General features: G+C 37.0%; 1 protein-coding gene and 1 pseudogene across 1 annotated transcript in view; both read right to left on the bottom strand.

Annotated features, from left to right (window-relative positions):
- Positions 1 to 1,766: 1,766 nt before the first annotated feature.
- On the bottom strand, positions 1,767 to 1,894 carry LOC129060764 (U4 spliceosomal RNA; annotated as a pseudogene).
- A 2,659-nt stretch (positions 1,895 to 4,553) lies between these two features.
- The window catches only part of RELN (reelin), a 521,559-nt gene continuing 506,120 nt past the window's right edge, over positions 4,554 to 19,992 (bottom strand). The window contains exons 61-64 of the mRNA XM_024250358.2: positions 18,948 to 19,167; positions 16,433 to 16,630; positions 15,653 to 15,751; positions 4,554 to 5,706 (exon numbers count right to left, since the gene is read on the bottom strand). Coding sequence (XP_024106126.2) covers positions 5,610 to 5,706; positions 15,653 to 15,751; positions 16,433 to 16,630; positions 18,948 to 19,167 — 614 coding nt within the window. The 3' untranslated portion in view covers positions 4,554 to 5,609. The remainder of the gene's footprint in view (positions 5,707 to 15,652; positions 15,752 to 16,432; positions 16,631 to 18,947; positions 19,168 to 19,992) is intronic.

Below are 19,992 nucleotides of genomic sequence, written 5' to 3' on the forward strand. Positions count from 1 at the left end.
CTAGAAAGTAAGTATTTGTTACAGTTAGGAAATTTAGAGGCAGAGCAAAGAACCAACTTGAAATTGCTTAAAGTATCAATATGAAAGAAATTGTGTTAGAATTAATAGTGATTGAGTTTCTTCTTTAGCCTTTAAGGGAGCTGTTTAGTTTCTGTTAAGGTGATTGTAGAGGTGTTAAAAATGTCTGACTTGTCTCATTGTGTCTGCTTTCTATGGTTAGTAACATTAAGGGGGTATTGTAATAACTTTGATATAAGTTAGTTTACTGTTTCTAGATTTATGAGGCAATATTTCTTACACACATTTCTGTGCCTTTTTATTATTCACTTACATATCTCCATATATTATTCTACCAGTACTCTCTCCATGAAAAGTTATATTTTCCAGACATTATCTTCTCCTTCTTAGCTGCACTGGCATGAATTCTGGGACAGGGGATCCAGGTGCTGGGATATGGTAATAGGGCCACTGGAGAGTGGCAGACACTCCCATTGTCATTGCATGGTCTCCCATGTCTATAAAGGCAGCATCGGTTTACAGCCATGTTGGATTATTAAAAACAAAACAAAAAAACCAACTGTAACCATTTATTTATAATAAACACCCAAAGGACTACATGGAAGAAACAGTAATCATGACAAACCCTCTCACTTCTGAAATGGAATTCTTTTAATAACAGCTGATTTTTTTTCCTGAACAATACATACATGCATAGTTACTTTTTGTCTTTATTATTATATTTTGTAGGTGAGGAGTTTGTAGTTACTGTGGATAAGTATGAATCCTTAGCAAAATTCTCGTCAATTTAAAAATATTCCTTAGCTGTTATCTCAGGACTACCTATAAATTCTAGTCTCCCACCTTCTCTTCTTCACTCACTCCAGCCATTCTCCACACCTTGGCCAGAGTGATCTGATCAAAAGTCGTCTGTTTAAAACCCTCCAATAACTTCCAGTAAATGCCTCCTGATTAAAGCTGAATTTTGTTAGTATGAGAAATTACTGCCCATCTCTCACTCCTGCAACACCAGCCCCTCCCCACCTTTTCAGGCTGCTTCTTGTAAGCCCCTCAAATCCAATGCTCTGCGTCTCCCCTGAGGAGCCAAGCTAGTTCCTGACTTTGCGATTTTGCACATACTTTTATTTTTAGAATATATCTTCCCACTAAGTCAGCTTGATACATTCTCCTTATTTTTTTGCTATATTTAGATCTTCACATGAGAATAGAGAATAATACAATAAATAATTTTGTAGGCACACAATTCATTTAAACCTTAACATTATTCTATTTTATTCTGACTTTTTAAAAAAGGAATAAAACATTTTAATAGAGCTGAGATCTTCTGCATACACTTCTCTGATCTTATTCCCCTAACTGAGGTAACCACTATCATGAATTTTTAAAACTTTTTTTTTTCTTAAGGGAGAGTCTCACTCTCATCACCCAGGCTGGAATGCAGTGGCACAAGATCGGCTCACTGCAGCCTTGCTTCCCAGGCTCAGGTGATTCTCCCACCTCAGCCTCCTGAGTAGCTGGGACTACAGGCGCATGCTGCCACCATGCCTAGCTAATTTTTTGTAGTTTTAGTAAAGACAAGGTTTTGCTATGTTGCCCAGGTTGGTCTCAAATTCTTGGGCTCAAGCTATCCTCCTGCCTCAGCCTCCTAAAAAGTGCTGGGATATAGATGTGAGCCACCATGCCTGGTTTGTCATTTTAATTATTAATAACTTGTCCTATTACCTTGGCTCACACTTAATATAAATTAATGTTTAAGAAGAGTTTTAAAAAACATTTGTTCATTGCTAGTATATAGAAATACAATGATCTTTTCAACTAGCAATAATTGTGCTTTGGATAAATCCCACTGGCTATGATACTGCCATTGCACAAAGTTGTAATTGATCTTTTAAAACTTTTTTTTATTGTTTTTGATTGACAAATCATAATTGTACACATTTATGGGGTACAATGTTTTGATATATGTGTACAATGTGGCAGGATTAAATCAAACTAATTAACATATCCTTCACCTCACTTGCCTATCATTTTTCATAGTAAGACATCGGGAATTTACTAATGTTTTGAAATATACAATAAATTATTATTGACTATAGTCACTTTGCTGTGCAACAGATCTCAAAACTTATTCTTCTTGTCTATTTGAAATTTTGTATCCTTTGATCAACAACTCTCCATTCCCTCCCTCCCCACCCCCATCCCTAGCCCCAGCCTCTGGTAACCATTGCTCTACTTTTGACTTGTAGGAGGTTCAGCTTAATTAGATTTCACATGTAAGTGAGATCATGCAATGTTTGTCTTTCTATGCCTGGCTTATTTCACTTAGCATAATTTTCTCCAGATTCATCCAAAAGCTGTCACAAATGGCAGGATTCCCTTTGTTTTTAAGGCTAAATAGTATTCAATTGTGTATATATACCACATTTACTTTTTTGGGGGGACAGAGGCTAGCTCTGTCACTCAGGCTGGAGTGTAGTGGTGCCATCTTGGTTCACCGCAACCTCCACCTCCTGGAATTAAGTGATTCTTGTGCCTCAGCCTCATAAGTAGCTGGGATCACAGGCACACACCCCCATGCCCAGCTAATTTTTGTCGTTTTAGTAGAGACGAGGTTTCGCTGTGTTGGTCAGGCTGGTCTCGAACTCCTGGCCTCAAGTGATCTGCCCGCCTAGGCCTCCCAAAGTACTGGGATTACAGGCATGAGTCACTGCACCTAGGCTCACATTTTCTTTATCCATTTATCCATTGATGGACATCTGGGTTGATTCCGTATTTTGGCTATTGTGTGAATAGTGCTACAGTGAACATGGGAGTGCAGATATCCCTTTGACATACTGATTTTAGTTCCTTTCGATATATACCCAGAAGTGGTATTCTTGGTCATATGATAGTTCTATTTTTAGTTTTTTGAGGAACATTTATACCATTTTTCATAATGGTTATACTAATTTGCATTTCCCTCAACAATGAAGAACAATTGATCTTTGTATATTGATTCTGTATCCTGTAATCTTACAAAACCCAATTATTAGTTCTAGTAGCTTTTCATAGATTCCATGGGCTTTTCTATGCACATAATCATGTTGTTTCCCAATAAAGACAGTTTGACGTGTTACTTTTGAATCTGGATGCCTTTTATTTCTTTTTCTAACCTTATTGCTCTGGCTAGAATTTTTAGGACAAGGTTGAGCAGAAGTGGTAAAAGGAAATATCTTGTTTTGTTCCTGAATTTAGGGAGAAAGCATCCAGTTTTTCATCACTAAGTATGATATCACTTGCAAATTTTTTATTTTTTACTTTTCTTTGAGACAGGATCTTGCTCTGTCACCCAGGCTGGAGTGCAGTGGTGTGATCACAGCTTACTGCAGCCTCAACCAGGGCTCGGTTGAGGCCAGATCCTCCCACCTCAGCCTCCTGAGTACCTGGGACCACAGTGCATGCCACCACACTCAGCTAATTTTAAGGTTTTTTTTTGGTAGAGACAGGGTCTCACTATGTTGCCCAGTCTGGATGTTTATATGTGCCTATTAGACCCAAAATACATGTCTATGGCAGCACCTTCTTCTTAGTATTGTATGTATTAGTTGGTATTTCTGAGTTTCTGTCTAGACTACACATTGAGAAACAGAACCATGCTTCATTCATGGTAGTTTCCCAAATAATGTACATTAGTATGGTAGATGTTTAATAGATGCTTATCAAAAGAATATTTAGTGCTTAATGAGGTATTTACCCAGTTATCCATTTATTTATGTGATTATTAGTAAATATCTTCCTCCTCCACTAACTGTGACTTTCCTTAGTGCAGAGAGAGATTGTGTCTCCTTTTGTTCACTATTCCATCTTTAGTGCCCTTGCCCGTGCTTGGTACATGGTATCCCTTAATAGATATTTGATGGAGGGCTGCATACACAAAATGACTCAAGTGGGCCATGGTAGGAAGAATCCTCTGAAGTCAGTTATTTCTTTGACATTTAAGTGTCTTAAAAGGTGCTGTCCTCCAGTGGGTGTATTTGTTCTTTAAAATATTAATTCATTCATTGTAGGAGTATTTAGGTTCAGCATTAGAGGGGTCAAAAGTATTGAGAAAGTTTGCCATTGCTGAAACCTCTAGTTTTAACGTTTTTTTCTTTTTTTTTTCCTCCTCTTGAAAGTTAAAAAAAAAAAAAATCAATGATATTAACACACTTTTTATTTTGTAGATGTTAAAATCAAGAAGGGAAAATGTTTCAATCACCATTTTATCCTCAACACTTAGCACAGTGCCTGGACCATAGCAAACACTCAATAAATATTTACTCAATGAACACGAGTGCTTATGATGAGACAAGCGTTAGCAGCTAACAAAATTCTCAGGAGTGAAGTCATTATCTATTGACTTTTCTTAGTGTAATTACAGAGTAATTAGCAGAAAAATGGCTAAATTGAAAGTGTGGCTTCATAATTGCTATTGTCAATGATGAAACAAAAAACTGGTGCAAATATTTGACATCATAACTTCCAAACTGACCAGGCTTGCAAATCTTACATAAAATTTAATTAAAAATGAATGACGACCAATGAACTTCAATGGCTTTTGGACATAATTTTTATTTAAGCATGGGCTTTTAGCTTGGTTCACCCTAGAGTGCAACCTTTCAGTTACACAAATAGCGTTCAGAGCTACAGGGCCATTATAATGTTGCTGGTGTTGTACAACTTCATCAGAAGGTATGAATATGACCCGCAGATAAAACAATCCACGAAGAAAACACAATGAAAAAACAACCACTGTTTTACAAATCACTCTGTTATCACAGACACAAAATGGCAGTTACTGTTAGTAAATCAGCCTCAGAACACTTAAGAAAATCTTTAGACAAGGAAATGGGAACTTATTTGTGGGAGATAGGGTCTTCATCCACAATTTAAAGTAGAAAATATTTCAAGGTCAAGCATTTTTCTTATCCACAAAACAACGCTAAACCAACATACATTTTTAAGGAGTATATTAAAGGAGATACAATATCTTTACAACTATCTTCTTGAATAGGTATTTCAATTAATTTTCTGCAGAATATAAGTAGCCCCAAATTCAGCAGCAAAATATTACAACATAACAAGTAAATACAGTTTCAATGTGTTATATTGTAGAAGAGAATACATAAAGGACAAACAATGATAATTTAATCATATAAAACATGAGACATAGCTGAAATACAGTCCACTTAAATAGCTTTGTGACCAAGAATGTTAAATACTGTGCTCAATGCCATTTTAAACATAAAATCTCTTAAATTTTTTGTTCTTAAACTCCATTTTTTCTGTTAAACTGTTTCTTATTGTCAATACTGCCACTGTAACCGATATTACAACAGATCACAACTTTCATGGACACATCAACATGAAGACATTTACTTATGAGCAAATAAGTCACTTGTCATTAGTTCACAGTGTGGGAAAGTGGTGTACACTCGGTCTTGAGAAGGGCTTTCAGGTAAATCACCAAGTCCTTCACAGATATTTCCTGATATCAGATGTAGTGCGAGATTTAAAAGAATGGAGAGCAACACATCACATGTTGGAAGAAAAAAAATAAACTTTTTGATTCTTCATGGGTATCGCCTAAGTGACCTTCGTCTTCTGTTGTAGAAGTGCCTGAGCCCATGTTGTCGTGAAAAATTCATCATGTAATTTTGTTTGCGAGTGCTGTTAAAATCAAACAGGATAGAGGCAGGGAGGGAAAGGAAAAAGAGCATGTAAGTCCCATCATTGAACGTGCAATCTATTCTAGGTCCTAAGTTAGTCTGATATTTATTTGAAAATTTTCAGGGTTAATAGGTCATGTTCACATTACCACCCAGGGTCAGAGGAACTAAAGGCTGGGACCTATACTCACTGCCTTTGGCCTTGAAGAAATCCCTGTCTTTTCATGAGTGAGCTCTGAACCAGAAAATATGTGAAATTCTCTTGATTCATAGCAAAAGCAAATTAAATTTTAATTTTATTCTTGAATGCTTCCTGAAAATATTTACTTGGGTACCTTTCATTTGAGAAGTGTGCTCGATACCCATTGCCTTATTTAAATATATCTTTAACAAGTAGGAAAAATAATTTGGTTCCTTTAGCAAACATTCTCATTTAAAGCTTAGAAACTAAAAACAAAGAAACAGACTGTTAGCTGGATCAGCTTGACATTCCTAGTTCATGCAGTCCCATGAGACAAAATAAGGAGGTCAGTTTTTCTCAGAATGTTGGATTCTCTTGTCTTCCCCAAACCATAAGCATCTGGGTTATATTTTATAAACATGGCCTTAGGAAAGAGACACTCCACTGAAAAGAGGTCATAAAATACTAAGAAAGTGTAACCAAATGTATAATTGTAAATATGTATGTATGGATTCCCCCACATATGTACATACACACATTTATACATATATGCTGTGTGTGAAGCTGATAAAAATACTGAAGATGGATTTCAGGATCCTGTAGGAAACTGTACAATACTAGTAGTGATAGCTGTTAATGTTTTGGCATGGTCCTTTAAAAAGGATCGTGAGCTATAACATCACTGAAAGGATCATATTCTCACGCTCTGACCTGAGTGACAACATATCCATATGTGGCATTAACATGTGGTTTATGAGAGTGAGCCTATCAGTATTTTTCAAATTCACTGAGTTTCCTCATGGTCCCAAAGCCTTTTCTCCCTAATTCCATGAAGATATAAAATGCACATAATGTCATGTGATGTGATTCCAACATAAAGATCAATATGACATGAACTTGAGTTAGGGTAAGAGAGGGGGAAAGGGTAATTTTGTTCTGAGCAGTATAATCTTCATTATCAATCATCAATATGCTAGTAAGGTGTAAAATGATGTTTTACCTAGTATAATAGGCATTATACTTAGGCATATTATACTAGCACCTGTAAAATGTAAACTTTAAAACAAGATAATTTCATAGGTTCATCATTAGAAAATGTATAATAAAATATCTCAAAGGAAAAGACATGAATTTCATCAGATATGTATAATCAAAAAGAAATAGCATCTGTGCTAAAATACTGATACAAAGACGTCAAATTGATACATATTTTATAAAATAAAAAAGATACTAATAACATCCCCTGCTAGATTTCAATAATATCAAAATGCTAGAAACAATAAAATGGAAACAAAGAATATATCCTGAAGACATTGTAGAGAAAAAGATTTCAAAAAAATCAGGTTTTGTCTTTAGGCAGATTTACTATCCTCCCCCTCCTATCCCCTCCATGTAACAATAGTACATGTATCAACTAAGTTGATCAGTTTCAGTGTCATAGTTGAATGACACAAATTTATCCATTTATTAGCTGCTATAAGTACTAACTGCTGCCTATGTAAAATTGAGTTACAAAAAACCTCCCAAAGAATTAATGTATTGAACTAATCAAGTGTCAAGAAAAATTATCCTGTTGCTCCTTTATTCACAAAATCTTGGTACTGGAACTAGCTGTCTTACTGCCAGCATCCTCAGTCGCCTTATAGTTCTTTCCCTGAGCTATTATAGTGGCCCCCTGAACTAGCCTCCTTAACTTAATATTTTTCCTTTTATGAAAAAAAAAACTCCACTGAAAGGAAACCCCTGAAATACTAAGAAAGTATAACAATGCATAATTGTATATATGTGCATGTATACCTTCCTACACATACATGCAGTTGATTTTGCACACCAGATTCAGTAAACTTTTCCTCAAACACTGGCTTCACTTAGCCCAAAACCATGCAGAATCCTCTTATCTATGGAGCAACAGCTAAGCCAACTTAAACAGACATTTCAAGTCCTCTTCATGCTTAATCTTATTCTGCCCTTTCTTTTTCTACATTCCTATACAAACCGCTCTACTCAAATGCCTTGAGTCCTTTCTACCCGCCTCATTGGCCAGCTGTCAACATCACTTCCTAGATTCTACGTGTTCAAGTATTACATTTCCTTTGTTTACTCCCTCCATAAGTGAACATTTTTTTTCTACTTTGAACTCTCATAGTGCTTATTTCCTGCTTTGAAGGAGTTTGTGTTCATATCTTGGCTCCCCACAACTAAACTTTTGTTGGTATGGGGGCCAGTCCCCCAACTCCCCCCACCCCTCACCATAGCACTGAGCCTCCTGCCTGACCCGTGCATGGGTGGTCAAGGCATGTTTGTTGAACTTATGGTGACTTACTGATTGGATTCCTGCTGTAAATCATTACTCTTTAACTATAGGGAATAATTGCAAAGTTAAAGCAATGAAAATTATTCTGTTAAAACACGTTTAAAGGTATAAGGTACTCAAAGAGAATTTAAAATAGTTAAAATATTTTACATCAAAAAAGATAAAAGTTAGAACACTCAAGATATTTTGTTATCTCAATGCAACTTAGATTGACATGAAAGTTACCTTAATATATAGGAACAAAAGAACATTCAGTTTTAACAAAACTTGATGTGCCTACTTAACAGCTTTAAAGCAACGTCTCCATATAATTATTTACTTATTATGGAGCTGATTGAAAGTCTCCATCTTTATAGAAAATAAATACTACCAGGTTGCAGATCTTTAGTGTCCTAAAAACTAGTCCAAGGTGGAAACTTAAAACCAATTTAGGGGACATTTTGAATCACTGGATGTTCTTTTTTAAATAACATTTTTTTCTTAAAAGATTTTAAATATATTTCTTATTTTTTTGGTAGAGACAGGGTCTTGCTATGTTGGCCAGGCTGGTGTCAAACTCCTGGCCTCAAGTGATCCTGTTGCCTCTGCCTCCCAAAGTGCTGGGATTACAAGCATGGCCACTGCGCCTGGCCTGGGTGCTCTTTAATTTTGAATAAGTTTATGTATCAGTATCATATCTTTGGATTCCTGAGAATGTTGATATGCATATAGTAATAGACTTGATATAAATGCCTAGTGTTTATATAGTCACATTAAAAATGGCGGCTGGGTGCAGTGACTCACACCAGTAATCCCAGCACTTTGGGAGGCTGAGGAAGGTGGATCATGAGGTCAGGAGATCAAGACCATCCAGCTAACAGAGTGAAACCCCATCTCTACTAAAAATACAAAAAATTAGCTGGGTGTTGTGGCACGCCAGGCGTGGTGGTACGCGCCTGTAGTCCCAGCTACTTGGGAGGCTGAGGCAGGAGAATTGCTTGAACCTGGGAGGAAGAGGTTGCAGTGAGCTGAGATTGCGCCACTGCACTCCAGCCTGGGGCGACACGGCGAGACTCGGTCTCAAAAAAAAAAAAAAAAAAAAAAAAAAGCCACACTATGAAAGCATCGTGGAAACTAGGTGGTAATTTGGTATGTGAAATATAAAAATCTTTTGAGTCAGTTAGGTTGGAATCTAATGAAGTGGATATTTCCAGTTTATGAGCCTTTGAAAATCAAGCACTATGGCAAGCTATACTAAAATGCTGTCTGCCTCTAAGACCACTTAATAAATTGACATCGTTACTAAACAGTTATTGTACCTTCTAAAATGTCTAACAGCCTTGGGAATTAGGGGAATTTTTAACAAATTTATCTTATATTTACTCATTTTTTGGTGTGTGGTATATTTGTGAGCCTATTTTTTGTTTTTGATACATTTTGATGTACAGCTATAGATAACCTTATAACTGAAATAAGAAGTGCAATGAACTTTTAAAGATTTATTTATTCACTGCAATTACCAGAGAAAGTAATTTTTAAGTTCAATAAAAGGAGGTAATGTTCATCCCAAGGCACATCAGCTATGCCACTTGACATATCAATTTGCTTTGGTTTTGGATAGAACTAGGTCCATTTTTAAATTCTTCCATTATGAGTAAGTAATTGAAAGAAGGGAGAATGAACAACAAAGTCTTCTTGGAAATGATAATGTAAATGTGCGTTATTGCCAAGGGAGTTTAGGGACTTAGACGGCATATAGAATTATAAAGTGTTTCCTTGTTTCTGCATAGGAAATATGGCCATTGCAAGATCTTTGAATAACTAGTGACTCTGTGCTCTTTTGAACTGTTACTCTTTAAAGGAGACGCAATCTTAGTTCATTTATTATGATGAAAACAATTCAATTGATTTTTTAATGGATTCTAAAGGAAATGGAGGAGATAGAGAATTGATACTAATTTGAGCTCATAGAAATATAGGCATTTCTACTTGTCAGTAATTTATCACCAAAACATATGGTAGAACACATAATGATTTATATGAATGCAGACATAAGAATCCAGTGGACTGTTCAACATATCTTAGAAATATTGGTGAGCGTAAGACAGGAAGCTGCCATTCGAACTATCACTGAAACTCCCCTGCATAGAGGATGCCACACATTTGACTTAAAGGCCATGCATTTGCAGGAAGGCTATGCAAAAATAAGTGCAGGCACAAATATCTCACACATACTGAAGATTTCATATTTCTTTTCTCTGCTAAATGGGATGAGAATAATATCCAATAATGTGCACCTCAGGGAGCTGTAAGGATTAAATGAAAACTAGCACTATATATAGATGTTCAATAAATTATAACCATTTTGCCTTCTTAAATTTTAAAGAATCTCAGAGGACAAATACAAGTATATATTAAAAGTGGCCAATCTTACCTAAGGACAAGATCTAGAACTCGTAAGTATTATGAATACATCTACTCCGTCTGCCAATTCATTTATTAACTTAGAGGAGAATTGGTAAGTCAAGGGACCCTCATGCATCTTCAGCATAGTAGGTCTTTTGACAGACATTCCATTTAATCAGAGTCCCTAAATCTTTTGCACACATTTCTATTTTCCCTTGTCTCTCAAAACAAATTTATCAACTGTGAGCACTTCAAGGGCACCCAATACAGTGTCAAGCACTGAGCAGAATCTAAGTCAAATCTGTTGCCCAACGATGAAATGCTGACTAGCACTCTGGTCTATGCTGTTGTGCCCTATATTGTATATATTAGGGACTTATCTCAATTTGACTGACTCTGAATTTACATGGAAATAAGTTTCAAATGTTCCAGTATATACCAGTATCATTTATTACTGTTTTCATAGATTTTTTTTTTTTTTTTGGTTGCAAAGGTGCTTTACAAAACTTCTCAGTTAAGTTTGGTGTCACTGATGAAACTATTATTAAACAGTTCCCCAGATTTAGTAAGGAGGACTTACCTTACTCTAGTGGAAAACCAATGACAGCAAATAATGAAATATAACACAAGTTAAAAAATGCCTTTCAATGCATGCAGCACTGTGATTAGTCATAAAAGTCTGATCAGGTTTAGACGCAATATAGGATTTTTCATCTCTTTTGAAAATAAAAATTAAAGAAGTTATTTCTTATTCTTCTATACCCAATATGTACATATACTTTTCTATGTAATGCAACATGCAATATTTGCTCATAACCATATGTTAAGGTACATGTAGCTGTAGTACTACATTTGGCATAAATGTTGCATATAAATTATAAATATTAATAGCTTAATAACTACTAATTTTATTATCTGATTTTTCAATTATTTTACATTTTAGGAAATACTAATTCCTGAATATATTAAGGAATGGGCTTTAAAAAATACAGAAGTCTTCTATGTCAGATAACAATCATATTTAATAAAGGACAAATATGCTTTGCAACAAATGTAATATGCTCATTTCCATAAATCATTTGTGCCAAAAATGTGACAGTATCTTGATAATGAAGAGCATGAGGGGATGGTCACGATGGAACTCATTTTAAAATCTGATAAATGCTTTTAAGACCATAGTTAGCAACATAAGGTTTGCAGTTCTCCGTAAATGTGGTAATAATTCACTTTTTAGTAAATTCATTCACGAAGGCTTTTTACTGAGCTTTCAAGGTACACATGCAAAAATTGGCCCACTTCATCATACACATGACAGGTGTGACTTAGACACGTACACAGGAAATGTGATGTGTGAATGAAATGCGAATTGGGTGAGGGAGATTCTTAGGATAGAAGTACGAGTGCCCAACAAAAGTGGTTAAGACAACAAATTCTCTTTTATCCTAAGAAGAACCTCACCAGCATGGATCTTGTAAGGGATCTGCCCAATGTATTCATAAACATATACTGAAAAATAAATATTCTGTGCTAGCAAATGAATTCAGAGAAATTAGATTTCTGACACTTGATTGTCAATGATCGTGTTATGCCACATCATTCAGACTTTATGGAATGAGGACTTTTTGTAAGCTAGTGAGGCTGGAAAAATATTATCTGTCAATTCGGTTCATCTGTTATATGGCAGATTAGCGGGGCTAATCATGGTGAAGTGCTTTTCATGTGCAGGTTTTATTGGAAAATATGAGAGTGGGAAGATTACACTCTCAAACAAGCGTTAAGAGACTGCTTGTTAAATGCTAAAGGGTGGTCTTCATCTTTATGGTGTGGGGCTTGTCATTCTGTATGTCCATATTTATGAAACTCAAATCCTTCCACATGTAGTATTTTAGAATTAAACCATTTAATTAAAAAGACATTACAAATCTTGTTCATTTAGGATGCACTCTTAAATCCTGAAATATTGTTGAAAGTGCTAAATTTGTTCTCATTAAACTTGTGTTTTCTTGGTTAATATGGGCAGTACTGAGGTTAAACTCAATATAAGATACCATGCATGACCATAATTTTTCTAAGAGTTTTTAGCATGTGTCCTTGGTGCACATGCACAAAAGCGAAACTATGGTAATAAAGTTAGATTAAAGCCAACCTTCACTTAAAAAAAGAAGTATATTTCTAAAAATTCCTAAGTGAAATGTATGCCCCAACCATTAGTTGCAAAAACATATCAGTAGCCCTGTTTGTAACATACAGTTAGGTAGGGTTTGTATCTCTTAAGATACAAGCCTCAGTCTGCTCCTCTCCCCGCCATGCTTGAGGAGTTAACATTGCTAGTGCAAATAATCAAGTGTTCTGATACAAAAGTGCAGTTAATTAAGAGAATGCTTTGAGTTAATAGGGGTTTATGGAAGTATTCCACCTATTTCTAAATATACATCCTCTGAAGCAAAGTTATAATTAAGAATATTTGTGATCATGACATGAACCTTGGCTTTAGCTTCTTTGTGCCTCATATGATTGAAAGACATTCTGGAAAACTATTATATTTAATTTTTTGAATTATCTGGAACTTTACTTTGAGCTCATCAAATGAATGAATGAATTGAAGTAATTATTTTGTAGAGCTACTAATTGCATACTAATGAATGCCTTAAAACTCTTTGTGGCTCTTTTGAAAAGAAGTACTTTGAAAGGGTAGAGTGGTATAGAAATGTTAAACTCTAAGACCAGAGCAAAACATCAAAAACATAGTTCTGGAAATATAACATCTTAGTATTATATATTTTTTGAAACAACTCATTTATTGAACTCAGCTTTGTGAGATATTTCTTTTCTTCAAAAAGAAGGAAAATAAAGTAATTCCTTTAACAAATTTTTGAAATGTCATTAAAGAGACTGCATTTGCTTTTGAAATTATATATACATAAAAGCATATGGTGGTATATATGAAGTTATAATTTTTAAATTATTCCTGAAAGAAGACTTGGAGTAAAATTCAAAGCATACAACACCATGCAAATGTAGCAATGCTCTTGTCTCATTCAAAATGTTTTAGTGCTCTGAGAGTTTGAGATAATAATGCAGGATAAGAACAGACTTATAAGGATAAGAGCCTGGTAGATGACAAATTCTTCAAAGTATTTAAAATACGGAGCTTGATGCTAGTTGTTGCTTATAAGCATTAATTCCAACACCAGGTGACCTGGGAGATTCTCTTGGGTGCTGTGTGCTGAGGCTTCCTGCCGGTGCTCTGACAGCCTCTGAGGCAGCATGTTGACAGGGAGCAAGGAATAGAGTCCTGTTTCCAATATGTGAAAGGGTTGCTTTTACACTGGCTGGTATATTGGTGCCTCTGAACCCCTTGCCCCTGCTTTTTAATCTTAGTACAAGTGAGGAAATTACTGGTGATGATATGTCTCTGAAATCCAAAATAGGTAAGTGCAATTGATTGTTTGGGCAGGATGAAAATATCTACTCAAATGTGTGATATGTTAAGAATTATTGTGTTTACTCAAGGGCAGGATTACTATCCTGCCTTCTTTTGAGGACTGTCAGATTTTGAAGTTTCCACAGGAGTTGGTAATGCTTTGTCAGGCACAGGAAGCCCCATTAATGCAAATTGTATTGGCAAGCCACTTGAAAGATAAGAAGTGGTTATTGACTCTCATTTTATTGTCTACCAGTTTATTAGAATCACCTGAGCTGCTTTTAAAACAAGAATGATGCCCAGTTCCCACTGCAGATCAATTTAAAGCCCCATCCAAAGGGATGGGCCTGGGCATTGGGATATTTTTTGATGTCTTCAAAAGCTTCCCAAGTGATTTTGACGTTCAAACAGATTGAGAAGTGCTGTTTTGAAAGGCAAGTAGCCAGGGTAAAATGGTTCTAGGGTTGGATTGTGGTCTATCTGGAAATCTCTCTATGGCCTTACTGTACATAGATTCATTTCAGGCCCCAGGTTATTTTATTCTGCTGGAATAACGTGGTCTGAGGAAATCAGTATCTAAGTAAAACATCAGCCTCATATTTAGATTCAAATGAGTCTGGACTGTTACTTTAAACTTCAACTTTGTCTTGTGGAGGCAGAGCCCAGCAAGTTGTCCAAAAGCAGCAGCACGCACAGGAGGCTAGTGTGGGGACCAGGTTGCTCTTGGATTTGGGGGTTGATATGGATGCCATGCAAGCAGGTGCCTCAGTGAAAACTAAGACGAGGGCTAGCTCAAGACTGAAAAATTCAGCTCATGGCTATGACTGAACGAAAACAAATCTGGTAGTTTTCCTACCAATTAATCACTTAAATTTGCTTGTAAAATGATTGAAATCAGCCAAGGGACTGATTTCATTTTGGATTTGGTAAACAGAATGAACATTTGAACCTATCTACCGAGAAGATTCGCCTCTCCTTGCCAACCACTTGGAGCCATCAGTCCGAACCCGTCGAGACATAAGCATTCCAGTTCTACAGGAACTAGATCATTAGAGAAAAAGCAAGTCATCTCTCTGTGAGGGAACAGTCAACCCGGCCAGGTAAGAGTGGTGACAGCTTTATTATATAAAGAGGGAAAAACACCTTTAACTTGTTAGGTGCTGGGATTGGTCAGGAGGAATCTGAAACCAGAAATTCTTTGTTCTAGTTGCAACCACATTGTTCAATGGAGAATGTCTGTAATTGGGCACATTAGCTAGTAACACTTCAGACACCGCCCACTACAGATCCTTCCTCTTCAAGGATGTCATTTCATTTTATAAGGCAACCCAGATCTGCCTTAAGACATGGTTTCCCATTTACCTGGAGACTTTTGTTTTATCCAATTTAACCAATATTGTCAACCCTTAAATAAATGTTGTGCTTATGGAAGTTTTCTAAGGTACATTACATTTCATTTGGGGCTTTGCTGTTTCACCGATGACTTGAGCTATAGCTTGCAGTTGCAAAAGAGTGTAAGCCAAAGTGCTCCTGTGGGGGCTTCTCATCAAAAACGGATCTTACTGAATTAAGGGTCATGCTATATCAAAGGAATTTCAAACCTTCCTGAAATGGACATGGGATGCCATGTAACAGATACTCACAGGACGACCTCCACATGGTCCAAAGCCCATTGATCATGACCTGTTCCATTGTGGCGTGGTTGCCACCAGCGCAGTAAGACTCCTTTCATCCGTGCCTCCCTGGGTCACACACAGAAGGACAAAGAGATTATACATTAGGAAACAGAACTTTTTGGTATTTGACTTCTAGATGTCAAATATTATAATAGGCTAATCTAAATCAACAAAATGTTATGCATGGAATTCAGATTTGCTTAGGTCATAGTATTCTTCTGAGCAGCATTAAATTTTATTGGCTACTCAAGGACTTGTAAAACTTTTCCATCTCTCTCCCTTCTTTCCCTCGTTCCATTAATATCTAGAAGATACTTGGTCAAGCATGGAGTGCTTTCTGTGTGACAGACACTGTGCTAGAAGCTAGGCTTACAATGCAAAGCAAAACTGACATGACTGCTTAACCTCAGTAAAATTTCAAACTAGCACACCAGCAGAAAATAAATGTTTTCTAAGACTAGAAAAACTGGTTAAAGCAAGGGAAATCAGCAAAAACTGCCCTTGCATTTAGTTATTATTGTCTATTCCCTCTTGTCCTTATTCCTTGCTTTAATTTGTGCCTTTCTTGTCCTAATCGAAAACAGTAACAGCACTTTGGAGATCTGGGTTAGTCTTCGTTCTGCCGCCACCTAGTTTTGTGGCATTGGTGCATTAACTTTACCCAACTTCTACCTCAAACTTTGTGATTCCCAGGGATTCGCAAAGGGATTGTGCATGAGACCATGCCTTTCCATTTGGGCCACTTACAGGGGGACATTGTAAGACACTCTCTGAGCTTGTGTGAAGTCCTTTGGCTGGTGCTGGGCGATGACATGCCAGGTGATCCCGTTGTTGACGCTGTACTGCAACAGCACCGCCTTGTCCACAGCGTGGGGGCCACTCAGGTCACTGTTGCAGCTGTCCGTCTGCGACGTGCTCCCAATTTGCAAAACAAACATGATTTTGCTGAAAAACACAGGGAAATCATCTTTATTTTTATTTATTTATTTTTTGAGATGGAGTCTTGCTCTGTCAGCCAGGCTGGAGTGCAGTGGTGTGATCTCGGCTCACTACAACCTCTGCCTACTGGGTTCAAGCGATTTTCCTGCTTCGGCCTTCCTAGTAGCTGGCATAACAGGTGCGTGCCACCACGCCTGGCTAATTTTTGTATTTTTAGTAGAGACGGGGTTTCAACATGTTGGCCAAGCTGGTCTTGAACTCCTGACCTCAGGTGATCCACCTACCTCAGCCTCCCAAAGTGCTGGGATTACAGGTGTAAGCCACTGTGCCCGGCTGGGAAATCATCTTTATACTAAATTCAGGAAGTATTAAAGGAATTATACTTCCTTAATCTTTTCTTGTTCCTAAAGTCCATAATTTCCAAGTTCATAATATAATAGAAACAGAAGCAGCCAGTCTTGAGAGCTTGTTTGGAGATTCTAGCAGGGGAGCGCAGCTACTTGTAGTACCCTTGACCAAAGACTGATCCTCCCCTATTGGGGATGGTCATCCTCTTCACCCACACGCAGCTTTGGGAGGGACGCACATGGAGTGGCGAGGGAGGAAGGGGACACCTGCCTAGCTAGCCAGATCAGCTGAATCAACCCTGGTGACCAATGAAGTGACAGATGTCACAGCCAGATCGCCCTCACATCTGTGAAGCGGCCAGTCTTATGACTACATCACTGTTAGTAACAAAATTTATTTATATTGTCTTCTATATTATACATGTGAAAACCTCATAAGGCTTATTTTCTACACAAAGAAAGTATTTTCGACTTTCAAAGATGTGTCCTCTTTTCATGATGTTGGAAATCTTGTTAGAGTATTTCATTTAAAACACCTTCTATTCTCTGAAAGGTAACGTGGGCCAAACAGACAGCTGAGGACATGGAATACAACCACAATATTTATGCTGCATTCTTTTTACAAATAGCTCCAAGCTGAACACATCTGGATGGGGATAAATTATTATGACTGTTTTAGGAAAGGCTGTCTGGAGATCAGAGCTGAGGGAAAACTGAGTTAGGACGTGCAGGTTCTGAACCATGTCTGCTATTCCGTTCAACATGACATTTTGCTTTTCATTGTCATCCTTGCCCTAGATAGAGCTTTTAGGCATGGGAAATAAATCCTCATAAGATTCCTCATGATTAACAGAGTACCTAATTTAAAGTAGGTGGTGGAATAAAGAGCTAGACTTAAAAACATATAAATGCATAAACTAATTTAAAACATAGTGTGCCATTGCTAACTATGCACCTAGATGCAGCTATATATGGTGGTGTTACAGAAAACACCAGGTTATCTCTAGATTAAGTATATCTTTTTAGTAGGCAAAAAAAAAAAAAAAAAAAGGAAGATGATAGATGCAACTTTTCTCATATCATGGTTTCCATACAGGAATTAATTTTACTTTCATTGTTTATCATATTAAGGGCCCCCAAACCTGCCTTTCCGCTTGTGAAAATACAACACTGATATTATATTTTCCAAAGTGAAAGGTTTCAAGTAAACTATCTTCCCATTAATCAGACACATCTAATTCTCAAATATTCTCATAGCTACTGAACACTTTTCAGCATTCAAGAAATACTCTACAGTAATACCTAGCAATCTTTTTTAAGCCTTAGAATCTTTTCTTGAATTATATAGACAAAAAGCTGTGTTTACTCTGGATAAGGTAGCCAAAGCTGGGAAGGGCAGGTAGGGAAGGAAATTCAGTCCTCCTTATGTCTTTCTTTGTCAGTCACTTCCCTAGTCCATTTGCAAGGTCTCTGCCCACTCTACTCTGCATTAACCCTCAAAAATTATAGCACATAAATTTTTAAAGATCTTATCCATCCAACCATCCATCCATCTACCCTCCATTTCTATTTACTGTACTTACATAAGCTAAATATAGGCATATGTTTGCATTGCTACAAATTTATTTCACATACACATTTATATACTTGGCTGTGCTCAACATTAAATTATCTATGTAGTTTATCCCTAACCATTTTTTAAAATATTTGGCCATTTCTCTGGGCTTATGCCTACATTACCACCACTCAGCCACTGTGGGTGAAGAAATACAAAGCAATTCTCTAATGAACTTAAGCGAAGCATAATTCTGAGTTGTGATACATATATGCTTCCTTGTCCCAAATTCAAATGAAAGGTTTTCACTGCTTAGTGGCATCTGTGCCATGAAGTTCACAATCCTATCTAACAGACAGTGGACAGTTACTGGGCTTGTGACTAATTCTATGTCTGGACTACAATACGGAGGTTTGGGTACCTTGCTCGAGTGAGATCCAGAGGCTTGGTAGCTGCTTGCCTGATCTGACAGCCATTAAAGTATAGCGAGTCTCCATGGGCGTAGGGGGCCAGCTGCCCACAGCCACTTCCTATGACTCCACCTTGAATGGTCTCCCAGTTTGCCTCGGTGACTCTTGCAGACTCAAAATTATCTTTAATATAACTGGGAAGGTCGTGACTGAAAACAGAGCAGTCATCACCTAGAGGACAGGGAACAGTCACAGAAATTAAGTGGACCAACCAGAGTCATTCAAGATTAAGAACAAGTATTCAAGTTCAGATTTAAGTAGTTGTTATTGTAAGAATGGCAAAATACAAGGAACTTAAACAACTTTACAAAAAAAAAAAAAGCCAAACAACCCCATCAAAAATTGGGTGAAGGATATGAACAGACACTTCTCAAAAGAAGATACTTATGTGGCCAACAAACATGAAAAAAAAGCTCATCATCACTGGTCATTAGAGAAATGCAAATCAAAACCACAATGAGATACCATCTCATGCCAGTTAGAATGGTGATCATTAAAAGTCAGGAAACAACAGATGCTGGAGAGGATGTGGAGAAATAGAAACACTTTTACACTGTTGGTGGGAGTGTAAATTAGTTCAACCATTGTAGAAGACAGTGTGGTGACTCCTCAAGGATCTAGAACTAGAAATACCATTTGACCCAGCAATCCCATTACTGGGTATATACCCAAAGGATTATAAATCATTCTGCTCTAAAGACATATGCACACTTATGTTTATTGTAGCACTATTCACAACAGCAAAGACTTGGAACCAACCCAAATGCCCATCAATGATAGACTGGATAAAGAAAATGTGGCACATAAACACCATGGAATACTATGCAGCCATAAAGAAGGATGAGTTCATGTCCTTTGCAGGGACATGGATGAAGCTGGAAACCATCATTCTCAGCAAACTAACACAAGAATAGAAAACCACATCACCTCATGTTCTAATTCATAGCTGGGAGTTGAACAATTAGAACACATGGACACAGGGAGGGGAACACCACA

Source organism: Pongo abelii, chromosome 6 (assembly GCF_028885655.2).
Source record: "Pongo abelii isolate AG06213 chromosome 6, NHGRI_mPonAbe1-v2.0_pri, whole genome shotgun sequence".
Taxonomy (NCBI): Eukaryota; Metazoa; Chordata; class Mammalia; order Primates; family Hominidae; genus Pongo; species Pongo abelii.